Source organism: Nelumbo nucifera, chromosome 5 (assembly GCF_055504915.1).
Source record: "Nelumbo nucifera cultivar China Antique chromosome 5, China Antique-T2T, whole genome shotgun sequence".
Taxonomy (NCBI): Eukaryota; Viridiplantae; Streptophyta; class Magnoliopsida; order Proteales; family Nelumbonaceae; genus Nelumbo; species Nelumbo nucifera.
In genome coordinates, this window is record NC_142653.1 from 69738454 (window position 1) to 69757570 (window position 19117).

Consider the following 19117-nt stretch of genomic DNA (forward strand, 5'->3'; position numbering starts at 1 on the left):
GTTTCAAAATTGTGTAAGGCTCATAATGCTATTCTTGAATTTCATGGTAACGGTTTTTGTGTAAAGGACAAGAGAACAAGGAGGTTAATTTTACAAGAACCCATTAAAGGACTCTACCAGGTACAGCTTGATAGTGGCAGTTCTTCTTCAGTAGGTGTAGCATTTGTTGGTGAAAGAATATCGATTTCCATTTGGCATCAAAGACTTGGCCATCGACCCAAGTCCAACAATAACTTAGTTGGTTCTCCATAGATTTAATTTGCCAATTAGGAAAAGGGTTGATTATTTATATATACCCTATATATTTAGAAAACTACTTAAATGTATCCTAAATTTTCAAAACCGGATGGCTCCACATAACACAAATAGGCCATCTGTTAAACAAAACATCAAACTTGTTTGATACACCATTAAATTCTATTATAATTCCGTTTACCCTTATTCTTCCTTCCACTCCTCTCCTAACTAAATGAGCTACTTGTACCCCATTTCTTTGTTTTACTGGCATTTATTTTCTCCGATGATTTCTTTCACACTTTACACAGAGGGGATATCAGCAAGAGAGATGATGACGACGACGATGAGAAACACAAGAGAACAAAGATCAGAATTCATGAATCAAGACAAGGTCCTCCTTTGGTCTGCAATAGTTCGTTAAGGGCATTAGGTTAGTCTCCAACATATTTTTCTGTTTTATTTACCAACTCTCAAATTAGGCGATCAAAGCATCTATTTTTGCTTTTCTCAAGTACATCTTAGCTCGATGGTTGCTTTAGCAATAATCTCCTCACCTTGGTTGGCGATTTTGGGGTGGGGGGATGTTGGAGACTGAAAAAAAAAAAAAAAAAGGAAAGAAAAGAAAAGAATTAAGGTGGAAGAGGAGAGGATGGGTTCCTTTTTTTCTTTCTGGGATAGATTTCTTTTTTGGTTTGCAATGTTCATTAATGGTGTCTGTGCAGGTTGGGGTATATATGATCTGCAACAACTTTCCACCTTTCCCTATTGGTTTGTTCTTATATCGTCTCCTCTCCAACTAGGGGGTTAAAAGCAATTCTTTTTCACTTTTTTTTTTAATTTTTAAATATGAAAAATGAGATATTTAGCAATTAATAGAGAAAAGCGTCTATTACTTAAATTGTTTGTACTTGGGAATCGATTCTTGGACCATTTTTCTTTTTTGAGTAGAAGGAGGAGGAGGGGGAAGAGAGAAGAGAAAAAGAAACAAAATGGAATATTTAGAAAATGTAATGAATAGTCAGGGATTTTTTTTTGTTTTTTACATTGTACTAGTACAATTGCCCGTGCAAAGCATAAATACTTGTACAAGTAGTTGAAACAGCTCGTTTAAAACATAAATGAAGAAAAGTACCAAGATGAAAACACAAAATGATTAACACAGGTTTTATAAAAGCTGAACGATAATGAAGGTACTTCACATTTAGCAGAATCCACTCATCAATGCAATCCACATGAAAATTGTAAGCACAAGGGAGTCCATGAACCTAAAAAGCTTCCAATATGCACTTGCAACTTAACTTATCGTAAAATACGAGGGGCAGCACCACAATTCCTCTTGGGTGAAACCCAAAAGGAAAAACATACTTAAAGTAGAAAGCACAAGTACATTTAAAACTTGGCTAGAAAGCTCTTAATGCCATATTTTTCTTGCTTATACAATTTACGAAAATGACATCTATTATGTGGACCATGTCAAAAAAGAACAAAGAAAAGAAAAGAAAAAGAAGAGTATAACCATGGGCAAAGTACACAACAAAAGGTGCAACATAAAAATGAAAAGGATTTGTTCAAATGGTTATGACATCATGGGACATTCACATCATCCCAACATAGATGCTTGGTCATTTTGATAAAAAACAGTGGAAAATTAGAATTATTTACCTCATTCCCAACGTGGAACACGCAAATAGGACATTCACTGCATGTAGTTGGAACAATATTTAGATTAACTTGGGAAATTCCTGATTAAGTGTTAGGGTTGTTCATGGGTCGGGTTGAGTCGGTTTACCTAGAAATGAAACCGAAATTGACTCAGTATTAAGTAAAACCGACCTGGTCGGTTTGAATCGGGTTGAGTCGGTTTTGTGAATGATTCTCTTGGTATGAATGGTAAAAGATTTAAGTTTAAGAAAACAAAGACTGGATGCCTAAAAATTAAAAGTGATTTGATGGATTAAAACTGATATTTTATATATCAGAAATTTTATATATAATATGTATATTTCTGAAATATATATATATATATATATATTATATAATATCTGAAATATATTATATATAATATATCTAAGTCGGTTTGGGTCGATTCGGTTTCGATTTTCACACATGAAAACCAAAACCGAACCGAACTATCGGTTTATATTTTTTTGTAACCCGAAACTAACCGATGCTGAAGAAAAACCGACCAACTCGGATTGGATCGGACCGGATTGATCGGTTTGGTCGGTTTGGGTCTTGTTATGAATAGTCCTATTAAGTGCTTCCACTGCTTCTCTCTACATAACCAAAAACAAAAGTTACAACCACTAAAACAATAACAAAAACACAACCAAAGGTGGGATAAGAACTTGTTAAACAATACAATATTGGCACACATGCATCCTTGAGACAAATATATATGCATCTAAAGGTCCATGTTTTGGATACATAATAAAACAAAAATAACCCTTACCTATTATTTACAATGTAGTATGGTAGAAAGAACTAAACTGTTGGCATGCCTAAGCTAAAAAAAAGACTAGAAATTGTTGAACAACCACTATTAGTTGAACAATTGGAGCTGTCTTTTTAAACCTATTTGAACTAATGAACTGAAAAATCGATACCTAATTCAATAAAAATCCTTTGTTAAACCAAAACACTAATTGATTAAAATTAATTGAACCACAAAAAAAATTAACAAGAGAAAAAATAAAACACAAAATCTTTTTATGAAACATATAAATCTAAACCTGATTTCGATACATGTGTTGTTAAACCGAAACCTGATTAAAATTAATAGAATAATAATGACAAGAGATTTCATAAAAGAAGTAATGTAGTTAAAACCTATGGCATTTCTAGTTAAAAACTAACTGATTATCGGAGAATTAGAATAATAGAGATTTAGAAAGAACCTCTCGGATGGGGAAAAACACAACATTGCTGAGAAGGATTCTGGCATGCTTTTTCGTTTAATATTCATTACTGCAAAAGCTCTGATTATCAATAAAAACACAAGAAGCGAAACACATGGAGTTCTACCTTTGACAAGTGTGGATGTTGAAATAATCTTCTGCTATTTACTTTTTCTATGGCTTTTATACAGGATAATATTGTAAAAGCAAAATCAGACTCATTTGTCAATATCGTTACTTAGTAGGGGTAATATTGGAAAAGGGTCTCGGATGAGGAAAAACACAACATTGCTGATAAGGATTCCAACATGCTTTTTCATTCAATATTCATTACTGCAAAAACTCTGATTATTAACAAAGCACAAGAAGCGAAACACATGGAGTTCTACCTTCGACAAGTGTTGATGTTGAAATAATCTTCTGCTATTTGCTTTTTCTATGGCTTTTATACAGGATAATATTGTAAAAGCGAAATCAGGCTCATTTGTCAATATTGTTACTTGGCAGGGGTGATATTGGAAAAGGGAAATCAGGGTCAAGGATTCCAACATGCTTTTTCATTCAATATTCATTACTGCAAAAACTCTGATTATTAACAAAGCACAAGAAGCGGGATAATATTGTAAAAGCAAAATCAGGCTCATTTGTCAATATTGTTACTTGGCAGGGGTGATATTGGAAAAGGGAAATCAGGGTCTTTGACCATTGTAAGCAAAATCAGGCTCATTTGTCAAAATCGTTCCTTGGCAGGGGTAATATTGAAAAAGGGTCTCGGATGGGGAAAAACACAATATTGCTTAGAAGGATTCTGACATGCTTTTTCGTTCAATATTCATTACTGCAAAGACTCTGATTATCAACAAAACACAAGAAACAAAGCACATGGAGTTCTACCTTCGACAAGTGTTGATGTTGAAATAATCTTCCGCTATTTGCTTTTTCTATGGCTTTTATATAGTATAATATTGTAAAAGCAAAATTAGGTTCATTTGTCAATATCGTTACTTGGCAGGGGTAATATTGGAAAAGGGTAATCAGGGTCTTCGACCATTGTACTTGCTCCATTCTCTTTTTAATAATTTACATTTTATTTGTTGGACTTAACCTTGGAAAGGTCAATAAGGTATATATAAATTGTTTAGTAGTTTCTCAAATGTACACTAAACCTTATGAAAAATTTCAATATATATTCCATTTCATCATAGTACTTCTATTATTTCATTGATTGTAACTTGAAACCTGTTTTTAATGACATTTTGGACCAAACCTACTACATCTATTAATGGTTTTAAGTATTATGTGCATTTTGTGGATTCCTATGGTACGGTTTTTAAAACTGGATTGGACTGGAAAAACCGGGAACCGGTCAAGTAACTGGTTTCATTTTCCCTCAAAACCAGCTAAAAAATATTGATTTGATCAGTAAATTGTTGATTCAAGCTATTGAACCATTCAAACCATTCTAATCGTTTGACAGTTCTGATCGTTTTTTTTTTTGTCAGAATGGGCCGACCGTTTGACCCGACAACTGGATCTCTGACAGATTCGTTGTCCGGGTCAGTTTTAAAAACCTTGGCCTATAGACTATAGGTGATTCACTTGGATATTTCCCATGGCTTGAAAATCTCAACTTTATTCTATATTTTTTGCCTTTAAGATGCATGTTGATAATGTTTTAAATTGTTACATCAAGTAATTACAAACAGATGGTTGGGCTGAATATTGATCTCTCTCATCTTTTTTGATACAATGTGGTATTTCTCACCGGATCTATTGCCCACATGTTCATGAACAACAAGGTATAGCTGAAAGGAAACATAGGATCTCTGCAATATGTTACCATCACCAAGCCCGAAATCTCATTAATTTTCTGTAAGCAAAACTTGTCAATACATGAAATCCCTTTATGTTTGGTTGCAGTGTAAATTCATTTTCACTGATGCAAATCTATGGTGGTGCAAATGATTTGGCCACAAGTTTTGATTTATTTTTGTTTCAAATTTTATCTTACTTTCTTTGGTTGCATTAAAAATGAAGTAAAATAAGAACTAAAGCAGACTAAAGTAAAATCCAAAACAAAATTAAACCAAAATTTGTTTTTTTTTTTTCACTTGCACTCTCATACTTTTGTACTAATGCAGATAAAACTGCATTGCAACAAAATACAACATTACGACCCAACATTAAGCCTGGACGAAGTTTAGAATATGCTACCTAAAAGGGACTATAAATTATGGGATTCATCACTTTTCCAAGAGTATATCTCTCATGGTATTTTCTGATACGATTGGGGTAAGTTGCTTTGTTAACCACTGGTCATAGAATGGACATTGTATCTTTTTAGGTGACAATCTTGTTGCATAGACCTCTAAGAAACAAAACAACATTTCACACTCCAACACATTCTAAAGCTTAGCAAATTGAGCTAGATGTTTGCTTCATCATAAACAAACAACTAGTGGTGAATTACATACCATGAACGGATCAACTGGTAGATATTTTACTAAGCTCTTACCCCAACCTCACTTTAATCTTCGATGTGTGTGTGTTGGGGGTGGGGGGGTAACCCTCACTTGTTGTATTCAAATTTGAAATTGTATTTATCTTTGTTTACCATGTATAGATACGAGAAAGTCTATGATGGCAGAAAGACATGATACTGGAAAGGCTTTTTCCATGAACCTGCTGGGCCTACCAAAAGAAGCACTTAGACCCACTAAGAAGAGAAGTTTAAGGTAGGACCCAATGTATTTGGCCCATTAGCCCAAGGAGACGTGGGTGGGTCTAATAAGAAATTCCTTTGATGCAATGGTCTCGTAAAGGAAAACAAAATTCTTTTCGAATTCAAATCTATCATCGGTTGACAGATGAGCTGAATCTTAAATTTGGATATAGGCTAGGGAATCCCATTTAAAAGGCAACCAGCCCCTTTGCCAATACAGTTTCCTTCAAACCAAACACAGCGTAAGTATTGGGAGATAAATCCAATATGTTTATTCAATTACATTTAAATGGAGACCAAAGATTTATCACCGAATTGCCAATTTAGTGGGGCCCATTTGAATAATAATCAACCCAAGTACAGTACAATTAAAAGGGGAAGAAAAGTAAATGCTGATCGGCTATATTGATCGACCACATGTGGGCTAGCTGCTTGCCAAATGGCCACCAGTCATAATTGAACATGATCCATTCAATTTAGTGGGTTCCATTTGAATGACAACTGTCACTTGCCATTAAAAAGAAATCAATAATTGTTGTTAGGCTTGTTGAAGATTGTCTTTATATAAAAAAATATATATATAAAAACAAGAGAAGGAAGGGAGAAGTCAGAAGAATTTGAAAGAAGTCAAACTTGTGTGTCTTTGTTCAAGTTTCAACTTAAATGCTGTTAGCCACGTAAATGTTGAGAGGCATGTTCAACTAAAATCATTCTCTCTTCATTGGCTCTCTGTAGTAGCTCCCAAGTTTTTCTTCAACTTTTCCTGTTCTAGGAAAGAAGAACCAAAACTTCGACTCCTCAATTGTTAAAGCTTCAAAATTGTCTCAGTCCCGTGTCATGTGAATCAAATAATTTGATCCTTAGAGTATTCAAAGTAAATTCCCATCAAATTACTACAAACAAAAAATCTTCTATTAAATTATTGCAACCAAGAAGATCTTTATTGAATCATTACAACCAAAGGATCTTCTACAACTAAAGGTTAGATTTGCGATTTATGCTCAAATCAATAATTGATTGTGAACAAAAGCTTTATTCACATACAATTGATCAATACAAGTTCTTTCCACAACTACAAGTTGTCAAACTTTTTAGATTGTGTCCGTGACAAGCTTGAAGCTACAAATATAAAGCTTTTTGATTTCCACTGCATAATTATAAACATTCAAAATGTCAAAAACCCTCACTTTACACACCAATATCTACCCATGAATTGGCATCAATTCTGAGATGTCACCCACCCCAACTATACTTTGGGCCTAAAAATTCTGACCCTGGGCTGAATCATCATTCTCCCAAAGAAATAAGAGATGCAAAAGGCTAATATATGAAGCTTGGCCCACAACCTAAGAGTTTAAGCTTTTGGGTTAAAGGTAAGTTCCAATTCTTTTGTGCAAGTCAGAATAACTTACAACTTCCTGGGGAGTGTGTTTTGATGGTTGTTGCTAGGGGTGATCATTTCAGCCCAGCTTGGCCCGAAAATTTTGGGCTTGGGCCTGGGTTTTGTGTTCAGGCCCGGTCCGAGTCCACATCAAGCACGCAAATTTTAGGGCCAGGCTTGGGCTTAATACTTCAAGTCCGGGCTTGGGCCGACCCACATATATTTAAACTTACACATTTTGTGTATAATGTATACACATGTATACATGTTATTTTATATATATTATATATTTATAAATATTATAACATGACATGTATAATTTATATTATATATAATATTTTATATTTATATAATATATAAAATAAGTTTATATGCATGTTATGTCGTTTAATATAAATTATTATAGATACGTAATGTTTTATATATGAAAGACATTGGCCCAGAATCAGGCCCGGGCCAGACATGGACTAGGGCTTGTGTTTCAGGCTTGAAACCCTGGGCTGAGCCGGACCTGAGCCTAATTAAGATATAGCCCTTATCATAAGTGTAAAGCCTGGCCTGGCCTAACCCATAATCACCCCTAGTTGTTGCGTAGTTGGCACATGGCCTGACCCACCCATGGTTGAATAGTGATAACTCTCCATTTGGCTGCTAGTGGTTGAGTGAGAACTCTTATGGTGGTGGTGGTGGTGGTAAGCAAAGGACGTTGGGGTGGTGTTTGTCAAAACTTGATGATGTGATAATGGCTTCTGTTTGAGGGGCATTGCTTGATATGGATGAAAATAAAACCACACATGAAGGGCTGTTGGGATGCATTCAAGAGTGCACAAGTCCTATATTTGAAAGAAATAAAAAATACAAAGGATTAATATGTAAGAATTGACCCACAACTTTATTAATAACTTAAACTTCAAGTTTGAAGGTGGTATTTGATTCTTGTATACAAATCCTCTGCGTGGAACAAGCTCCCCAGTGTTTGTGTGTGACTCCCTTTGGTGCATGAGAGATTAATTATGATTTATGATTTCAATATATGACTTCTATGAAATAATAGCAATTTTAATATAGATGCACAATGCAAATGAAGAGCATATAATATACAGCAATGAAGTATTTTTATGTATCCAACCCCACATACTTAATTAAGATATAACACTCAACTTCAGCAGTATTTCCCTTTTAAACGTGAAGGGTATATTGATTTAAGAAAACCGAATCGAATCAGATTCAATCTAAAAGTAGACTCTGCTCATGGTCAGTTTAAATCTTGATTATAAAAGACTAGAAGCTGTAGTACTGCAGATACCTCTTTGAAGGTATAAAATTAATTATGGGTATGGTTTCTGTACTCACTTCTTACGAAGATAGTAACGAAAAGTTCTTTAGGCTGTGTTTGGTTGCAGTGTAATTTTATTTGCACTAGTATATATTAGAGTGCAAATAAAAAATATGTAAAATTTGTTTTAATTTTGTTTTGGATTTTATTTTAATTTTTACTTTATTTGTACTGTAACTAAATAAAGTAAGATAAAATTTGAAACAAAAATAAATCAAAATTTACACCAAAAACATTTACACTACTATATTTGGTTTTCATTTTTCACACTCAAATTTCCGTTTCTCTTTCATTTTTCTACCTCACCAAATAGAGCCAAATACAGGGTGGTTGTTTAAGTGCCCGTTTGGGAGGGTTTTCACATACTGGCTTCTGGCTTCTATATTTGGCTTTGTGAGGCGAGCCCCGTCAAAGCAAGCTAAGCAATGTTTGGTGAAAAAACAGAAAGCCTAAATTAGCAACATTTCATCCAAGAAAAAAACATAAGCTTTCCTCTGAAACTATTCTTAGTGAGTTCTCCAAAATGACTTAATCAAAGTTTCAGCTTTCCAAAAGGGGCCGTAATTATAAAATGACTTCCATTACAACATATGCAGCAATCCACAATCCTTATAATTATAAGGGAGGAATGGAAATCTTTGACAAGTTGGTTGTAAATTCAAGGGTCTACAAATTTATTTTCAGCGATAGTCGACGGTCATTAAGACATTCTAGTTTTCTGCTTCTGAATGATGGCCGCGGTGGTCAAGAATGAATGCTTTATACCGTAATATGTGCCGGCGGTGACGATTGTTTGTTCTATGTCGTCAGACTTGGACCAAGCCAACTCCAGATCACCGGCAGCCAGAACAGTTTTTAGTAGTCCAACTCTTACAAATCTTTACTTGGTCAAACCCATCTGAAATATATGCATGAATATCTAATATATGACCTATAATATTTAGAGTATTCTATTTTGGCTTATTGAAAATCATATAAATTTGTTTGTTATTTCTTAACTTTTATTGTGTTTTCTTATTTGAATGAGACGAGTGGTTGAACCTGGACAGTTGGACCATTTGACCCATGACACAGTGACCAAAATGATTGTGTTCTACCCCAGTCTCTTGATTATTATTGCATACATCTCCAAAGAACCACCTTTCACCAGCTTTTATATATTCTACCTATATTTCATCTTTTTTATATATCGTAGTTTTATATAAAAATTATTAAATAGAAAAAGAAGGCAAGAGTACACAAATAAAAGTAAAAGATAGGCATGGTTTTCAAGTCGTTGTTGACTTGGATGGTCGGACAGTTCGAACTAGAAATTGTCTATGCAACCAGTTCCATTTCACTCTTAACCCATAGTATGTCTAAAAACCATTGATTTGATTAGTAATCTGTTGATTTGGGCAATCAAACTATTAACTTGTTCAATCAAGACAATGGTCTTTGGCTCTTTTTTATTTTAATTATTTTTAAAATTTCTTTTTATTTTTTAAATTAGAACAGACCATTCATTAGAATCCGATGCTTAAACTGCATGTTAACCCAAAAACTGGTGTTCCAAGCAGTTTTGATTCCGAGTCGATTTTTAAAACATGACCAGAAATATATAAAAAGAAAGTTTGAGATCAGACTCGGTCATCACAATATTATGCTCACACCGTAATCACAGCCACTTAGAATCATATATTAGAAATATCTCCATATTCATATATTCTCAAATACCCAACTGCAAGAGGATAGCCTTGTAAGAATGAATCCGAGTATGAGCTAGCCGGACAAAAAACGTTTTCCGAACACAGACCAATTAGAAATCCCCACGACTCATGCCACAAATGCCAACCAAACAAGCACAACATCAAAACTGAACCACTGACATTCTTTGCCCCTCTGGGACCCAACTGAACCACTATCCACAAACCCACCAAACTTGAACTAATCCTCCTGACCCACCAGTTCATCATTTTCGCTGAACCCTTTTTCAGACAAGCCATAACCAGGAATCTTAGATGGAGACTGTATAATAGACTCCTCATTGAGCTCAGAGAAGGTTAATTTCATGTGTCATTAACCCTAAAATGATAGTATATCGTATATTACGAACTTTAAGTTTTGCTTAGAGGTATATTGGGGATGTGTTCAGTAAAGTTAATTAGCTCAGCGAGGTTTCAGAGATTTTTTCTAATTAGGTTGTGTAAGGAACTTCCTTGAGATTGTTCACCCATTCACTCTCCCCTCTACATCTGCTTTGTACAGATTATCCAAAGTTCAATTAATTGTCTCAATTTTTCCTGAAAGCCTCCTACTCGATAACAAGAGAAAGTCTTTTTGATGAAATTATTCAAAGAATAAAGGCTAGAGAGAGAGACAGAATCACAATGGCCCCTTTTGAAACAGACAAACATATTCCTATTCAATTGTACGTGCAGACTGCTTTACTGATTTATTCTTCTCTTTTACTACAAAAGTAATACTGCTCCCATCAATTGAATCAATGCATGCAGAGAGAAATTACAGAAAGCAGATCCGCACATTAATATGAAACACCTGCGTGTTTATTTGTAATTGGTTATACACGGCATCATTTGGATATTGTAACATTCAACACCATGAATAGTATTTTAATAAGAAACTGACATCATATATACCAGCCTCATATAATGTACCATAAAAATTCCCCATCTACATATTAAAAGCAAAAACCAAGATGTGAAAGATGAACTAGTCCATCAAATCAGAAATAAAAGTGTAAAATGGTTTTATAAAGTTGGGTTAGTTTTGCATTGATAAATTTATTTTTTTATCAAACAGATTTATAGTTATAATGGGTGCAAACATGAATTTCAATAAAGGATCAGTTTGAAAGGAATACAAATACAAATTTGTAGGGTGCAAAACCTTGTATTTTGTATTATTTTTTATCTATTTGTACTGTACATATTTGTATTTGTATTCCTATCAAATGGAGCCAAAGCTTATACTTTTTTTTTTTTTTTTATCAAAAGCCCACTTGAATGCAAATTTACTTCTTTCTTATTGATGTGCTTTTACATCTTATTATCAATATAAATATGCATCGACCTGTCATTTATCAATGCATAAATGTAATGTTATCAAATACAGGCAAAAGTGAACCAGAATGCAAATTTACCCTGAATCGAGATTTACACTCCATTGCATCGTTTCCAAATGAAACCTTAGTTGTTAATAATTAGTACATCCTAATAATAGTTGATTCTGTTACTTATCTTCTTTCTAGGTAGTTCTGGAGTCTAAATATCAGATTTTTCAGACGGAGAAGTATGGACAGGCCCAATGCAGATATCTGATTTCCATTGTAGTGCTATAAACATTCAAAATATCAAAAGCCCTCACTCTACACACCAATGCCCGCCCGTGAATTAACATCAATTCCGAGCTGACACCCACCATAATTCTACTTTAGACTAAAAATTCTGACCCTGGACTAAATCGTCATTCTCCCTTTTTTAGATTGGATGAGTTGGACTACACATTCTGCAACAGAATCTAATCCCATCAACAAAAGACAGCATGGGCACTAGGGCTGCAAGTCCGGACGCCTGATTTGAAGAATTTTGATCACACTGGACTTCGGTTAGGGTTTGGATTATAAAGATTAACAAATTCCAAACCCAAATCAACCCGACCCAAATTGCATCCGTAATGAGTGTCAAAGGTATTAGGTATTGCCCCCAAAATGATTACTATAGACCCAATGCTGAGCCCACTTTACAACTGAAGTCATTTAATTGATTGACTACCGGTTGGGATTAGCTGAATACGATGGCTGTATAACGAGCTGTAAAATCATTGATAACGTCCCTTGTTAGTCATAAAATTTAGGATAATTTATTAAAACACTCGTTATTATTTTTACAATTTATTAAAACTTATCCTGTAGTTTGTGTTTTACATGTTTTGCAATCAATTTACTTAATTGACCTCCCATTAGATGAAAATGAAAAACAACAGTTTTAACACTAACATTCACTCAAATAAATTTAATCAAAAGAAACTAAAAACAAAAATATCATTTTTTCCCCTAATAAAATATAGAAAATCACTCTATTTTTTTATTTGGTCAATTTTATTCTTTATATAAAAAAGTATTGGGGGTACTTTTGGAATAAATAATCATGAATCCCGTACTCTTAAACATTTCCCACTTAGTTTAAGGATATTTTTGGAATAAATAACCATGGGTCCATGTCCTTAAACATTTTCCACTTAGTTTAAGTGATCATGTTATTATTTTCATATGACAAAACAAATAGCTCTTAATTAAAAGTCGATTAAGTAAATTGATTGAAAACTATAAGGGGTGTTTTTAAATAAATCTTTGAAACTATACGAGTGTTGTAAAAATTGTCATTAATTCTACAGCCTGTTACACAACCCTTGTATTCAGTTAATCCAAATTACTAGTTGCTGAAGCAACCTTAACCATCTCAAAAAAATGAAAAAAAAAAAAAAAAAACTGAACTACTTGATTAAGCAATCTCTCTCTCCAACGTATCTTACAAACTAGAAACTTACTTGAACGTAATCGATAAACAAACAAAAGTAGATACTTGAAACAATTAGTTGCATTTAATATTAGAGAATGCCAACCGCAAGAGATTTGTCTTGTTCCATAAAGGATGTATTTCGATGCAGAAAACTAATTAAACTTTTTTAGGTTGTTGTTGACTTGGTCAGCAAGATTGACGTACGGATGCTTACTTGGAGATTAGTCCATATTCTATGGAATCCAATGTTTTGAAAGGGTCATAATCTACTAATATTCAAATTAGCAATCCTCATTATACTCATAATTTTGGAAATTCTAGAAGTTAGAACCCAAAAGAATAGAATGAATAGAATACAAATAATACTCTCGATATCCGATCCAGGTTTCATCTATCTCTATGTCTGGTTTGAAGAAAAAATAAACAGAAAAATTGTGTAAGACCTGTTCATGGAGATTGGGTTTTGTCAAAATTTCAATGAATTCTATTCGATCGAAGCCCGAATAAAATCTCAACAAATTTTGTGAAATAAGAAATTTCCCTCGGAGCTTTTTTTTTTTTTTCTTTTCTTTTAATTGTTCATTAGTTATTATTCTTTTGTAGTATTGAGGTAAGAATCAAGAAAAGCATCAAATGGTATATCAAAATAAATGAATAAACAAAATCAGATAGACTGGGTAACTGGGTTAGGTGCAGCTGTTCATATGCTAACAAATTTGTTTATATGATCCAAAATTCAAAAATTAAAAAAATGTATTCTTTAAATGGTACATATCAAAATTCATAAGGATTGAAGTAGTGAGAAATGATTTAATTTAAGAGTTAATTATCTGGTTTAACAATTGATGTAACACTAATTAAAGCAAAAATAGAGAAACATAATTTATTTAACCGACCCGATCCTTCAATTAATAGTCCCTTTACCTGAAGAGCTCTTTTCTTTTTCTTTTCTTTTCATTCTTTCGGGGATTTTAACTAAATCAGGGGTGTGTCCTTAATTAAGGGTCTCTTTCAGACCCATAACTTTACACCCCCCTTAATTCACCCAAAATCAATAATAATATAAAATTTGGGTCCCCCTTCCGTACAAAAAAAGAGAACCACGTAAGAAAAAAAAAGGAATGAAAAGAACTGAAAGGACTACTCTTCATTCCAAACTTGTGCAGTTCCTACCAGTTTCCACCCTAATTAAAAGTATTAAATCCTCAACGCGGATTGGTCTCCAACAGCCACGTAGGGCTGGTGTAGCCATAATTAAACCCTAAACGCGGATTGGTGGCAAACTGCCACGTAGCGCTGATGTTGCTTCCAGGAAGCTCCCAACTGCCTTTATCTTTTCTCTTCGGGAGCTGTCAAAATCAAACTGGTACAAAACACATAAAGAATCGCCGAGGAAATGGAGTTTTCCCCTTCAGATCGGGTTGATAGGAGGCGCCTTCCCGCGTTTTCCCCATTCCGACCATTTCCTTCGCATTGAAGGATTCTACCTTTCTATTCCAATTTCCAAATCTATCTCACTCTTTGCGTGTTTGCACAATTCAAAAACCGTTGGATTCCTCGGATTCCTTCATTCGTTGACTGGTCAAAATCATCGCCAAATCATTACAGAACAAAAATCGTTCTCACTTTTCCCGCCCTTATATAAGCCAAACATCCCCCAAAACCTTAAGTTCCTGTATCAACTCAATTCATTCAACAGATTTTTAATTTCGCTGAAACAACTAAAGTAGAACCATCTGAACATGATCTATGTGTATGATGAGCTTCTCCTGAGTTTCCCCATCGTTTCCTTTGTCTTACAGCTTTTTTTCTTCATTAGAAAGCTTTTCTTCATGGCTGTGGGCTGCAATTCTCCCAGGCTTTCTTCTCCTTCATCATCGTCATCTTCTTCTTCTTCTTCTTCTCCTCTCCCGTGGAAGAACTTCCAATCACCAATTTTCAGCCCCAAAACCATATCGCCACTCTGTGGGGCTTCCAAGGTTGACGCTGCGCCATCTTTCCAACAAGAGAATTCCTTCCCTAACATGTATTTACGCGAGAGTTCGCACCGCCGGCGGCATAACTCCTTCACCGACGGCTTAATCCCGACTGCCGATGATTGCCCAAGAGAGGATTTTCATGGTAGGGAGATGCCACAAGTTGATTTACGTTCTAGGATGCAGGAGCTTATTCCCAATCGGCACCTGGAGGAGAGTACTTCTGGTTCTAGCTACGATGCATGTCTGCAAGTGAAATCACCAGATGCCATCTTGGTGTCTGAGGGAGTGAATTCTTTGCCGAATATCAAGATTGGAGAGGGTAACAATAATGCGTCGAGATTGATTCGGAAGCGGCCGGCGAGGATCATCATACCGGAATCCTTCAAGGTTTCGGATTTTGGAGAAGCTGGTGGAGGCCGAGGGAACAAGGAATTTGAACTACAAGGGAGAGGTTTCTTTCTGGCAAGCAAGAGAGGAAGGAGAGAGACCATGGAAGACGGATATGCAGCCATGACCGACATTCTAAGAGATCCCAAACAGGTATTGACCATGACAGATTATTGTTGTTAGTTGTTTTTAATTCTTTTCTTAGATATTACTCAAACAGCTTCCATGGATGATGTCAAAACTTCATTTTCTGGTAATTTTGATGTGTTTTACTTCCCCAAGAAATTAAACATGAATATACATACCATCATCTCCCTTTCTCTCTCTTTCTCTCTCTAGATCCAATTACTCAAGTATCTTAGAAATTAATCAAACAGATTTCATGGATGATATTAAAACTTCATTTCCTGGTAATTTTGATGTCTTCTACTTCCCCAAGTAACTAATCATGAATACTCTCTCTCTCTCTCTATCCATCCATGCTGAGACTTCAAAACTCTGAAATTTTGAATATGTTTGTTGGGTTTTGAACCAGGCCTTTTTCGGTGTCTTTGACGGACATGGGGGACGTGCTGCTGTTGATTACGTAGCTGAAAATTTAGGGAAGAATATTGTAAAAGCTCTTGAACAGATAGAAAGGACAGAAGATTTGTTAGAACGTGCAATTAGGGAAGGCTACCTAACAACAGACAAAGAGTTTATTGGAAAGGTACTGTATATCAAGTTCTTACCTAATACCCAATAAGTTTGAACAGTTCAACTTTATATAAAATAACCAGACCTACCATATCTGAATGGGGACTCCAGTCTCCAGTCAATATAGCTTTCAGAAAAGCGACCAGTTTAATTTATTAGTTTTTCAGCTTTATTAAGGGGTGCTTTTGTTTTGGAAATTGTCACATCAGTTGGTTTTGTTGAACTGTGCCTTCTGTTTTTTAATGCAAAAACAAGTTGGTTTTGTTGGAAAAGAAATCTTGTTTTTAAAACCACCAATCAGATGAAAACATGTTCTTTGAACCAGAAATTCAAGAACACATCTTTCCTTACTGTTTTAAGAATCAAATTGATTTCAAGTCCGAAGATTTTGATTTGATTTTGAAATGGCAACAAGAAAAACAATCAGAACACCCCAAAAATAAGCGACTTTGGGGTCTGCTGTGGGCATACGCTTTGTGCACCTACGCCATGCCATGCACATGGGAAACATTTCTCATGCGCACACAGGCGTTTTGTGCACAGCAAATCCGTGCTCAAAATAAGCAAGTCAGATTCAGGCTTTGTGCATTCTGATTCAAGGATTGTAACCTGAATCTGACTGATTGGTTGCCATCCATTGATTTAATTGCTTAGCTAGTAGCCCTATGAATAAGTTACTAAAAGATCTTGTTGTTTACACAAAGATGGAATTTATTTTCTTTGACAGGGTGTAAGTAGTGGAGCTTGTGCAGCTACTGTGTTCTTGAAGGATGGGGAGTTATTCACAGCAAACGTAGGTGATTGTAGAGTAGTCTTGAGTAGGAAAGGAGTAGCTGATGCATTGACCCACGACCATCGTCTCAACAGGGAAGATGAACGCTGTAGGATTGAGAGCTCAGTAAGATCTTGACTCAGTGCTGTAGCCACAACCACTTTGATCAATTCATTTTTCTTACACAACTTATTGCAGGGAGGTTATGTGACCTGTCGCCATGGAGTTTGGAGAGCTCAAGGCTCATTAGCAGTTTCAAGAGCATTTGGGGACATGCACTTAAAGGATTGGATAATTTCCGACCCAGAAATTAGGAAGCTTTGTTTAACACCAGATTGTGAGTTTTTGATAATGGCATCAGATGGATTGTGGGATAAGGTAAGCATTGGAATGCTAATTGCTTCCTCTCTCCTAACTATATACATAGATTTCCTTTGTGGCGCACTCTGTAAGTTTCCTCAAAATTGACATTCTTCTGGGTTTATCAGGTAACCAATCAGGAGGCAGTTGATGTGCTCTTGAAGAACAAGATCTCCATTGAATCCTGCAAAAAGCTTGTAGATTTATCTTCTAGTAGAGGAAACAAAGATGATACAACTGTGATGGTGGTCGACCTTTCGAAATTTTGAGCAGATGGGTAGTGGTATAGCTAAGTAATTAAAATTGTAGCAAGAACTAGAAGTACAGGATGATCTACTCCACTACTGAAGGTGTTAACATCTCAGAGAAACCTACCCTTTGTTAATATTTGAAGATAACACATATGGCTAAAGGCATCTGATCGACCGCTATCGAAGTACAGACAGTGAAGTTTTCATCAAAGCATTCATATTGGTGATGGATAGAACTAAACTGACTCTGACAGGGGATGAAATTATGAGGACCTAGGCAATTCAAATTCGTTCCAATTCCCAATGATGAAATGCGATTAGAATTTAGTTAGAGTAGAGATGGATAGATATTTGGGTACAAATTTGGATTTTCTTGCAGAGAATTTATTTATTTATTACACACATAAATAGCGGATCTTGTACATTTCCATTTCATTATTGAATTCTTTTATTAGCTCCTCTTTAGTAGTTATATATTTCTTTCTCTCCTTTCTTTCTCTCTTTGTTGTCTTGTAGGAGATTCAAAAAGACCCACTGAATTAATGAAATATAGGCTTCACAACCACTCCAATCTCTCACTTTGCATGCTTGAATTAATTGACACAGCTATCAAATGAACACCCAATCTGTCTTAGTTTAGTTTTGTAATCACATTTGGCTCATTTTTTGTTTGTTCAAAAGCAAAAGCTGACCGTTGTCTTTGTCTAACAGTAGCTTGCCAGTGTAATTCTTCCCCGGACAACAAATTTGACCTTTGTTTAATCGTTCAAAACCTTTTTTTTCCCTTCATCTAAATGAAGAATTTACTGAACAAGACTCATTTACTGTCGGCAAAATCTTCTGATCATACTGTTTGAAATTCGGTCATCGTAAAACTATTGAATCTTTAGGTATCTTTCATGGTTATGGAAACGCTTAATAAGGATGTTAACATTGTTTTAGTAGGATCCTTGATGGAAAGGATTCGGATTTGTAAAATTGATTTAGAACCTTGAATTCTTTCTCTTGAATATTAATGAATTGAAGAATAATAAAAGGAAGAAAAATATGGGAATTGATTTGGTCAAACTGAGCCTACTGTTTTCGGTTGCAATGCAAATAAATTTGCACTGATACAAAACTATGGTACTGCAAATGATTTTAGTCTAAATTCTGACCTGTTTCTGTTTCAGGTTTTAGCTTATTTTGTTTATATAGAGTAGAAATAAAGTAAATTAAGACATGAAGCAGAATAAAGTAAAATAAAAAACAAAATTAAACGAAAATTTGTATTTTTTTCATTTGTACTCTCATAAATCTGTATTAATGCAAATAAAATTGCACTGCAACAAAACACAATAGGCTCAGTTTAAAAAGATTACAAATATAAATATGTACGTTGCAAATACAAGATTTAAAAGAACAAGGGATAAGTGGACTGCAATCCACCTCAGAATGAATTGCAGCCCCCCCTAAATCGTATCCTGCCTGTGAATTTGGCATCAATCCACGGGCAAACATGTAATTTTTAACACTTGGGGTCTAGCTTGATTTTCGAAGAATGGGATGTGTCCAAATGACTCCCCAGACTGTAGAATCT

The 19117-nt window shown here is 34.9% G+C and overlaps 1 protein-coding gene across 1 annotated transcript; it reads left to right on the top strand.

The window, feature by feature from the left end:
- The first annotated feature begins 14751 nt into the window (after positions 1–14751).
- Positions 14752–18035, top strand: LOC104610198 (putative protein phosphatase 2C 2). Its single transcript, XM_010276715.3, has 5 exons — positions 14752–15612; positions 15995–16168; positions 16883–17053; positions 17126–17305; positions 17416–18035. Exons 1-5 carry the CDS (start codon positions 14836–14838, stop codon positions 17554–17556), a joined length of 1443 nt encoding a protein of 480 aa, XP_010275017.1. The 5' UTR covers positions 14752–14835; the 3' UTR covers positions 17557–18035.
- Positions 18036–19117: the final 1082 nt, after the last annotated feature.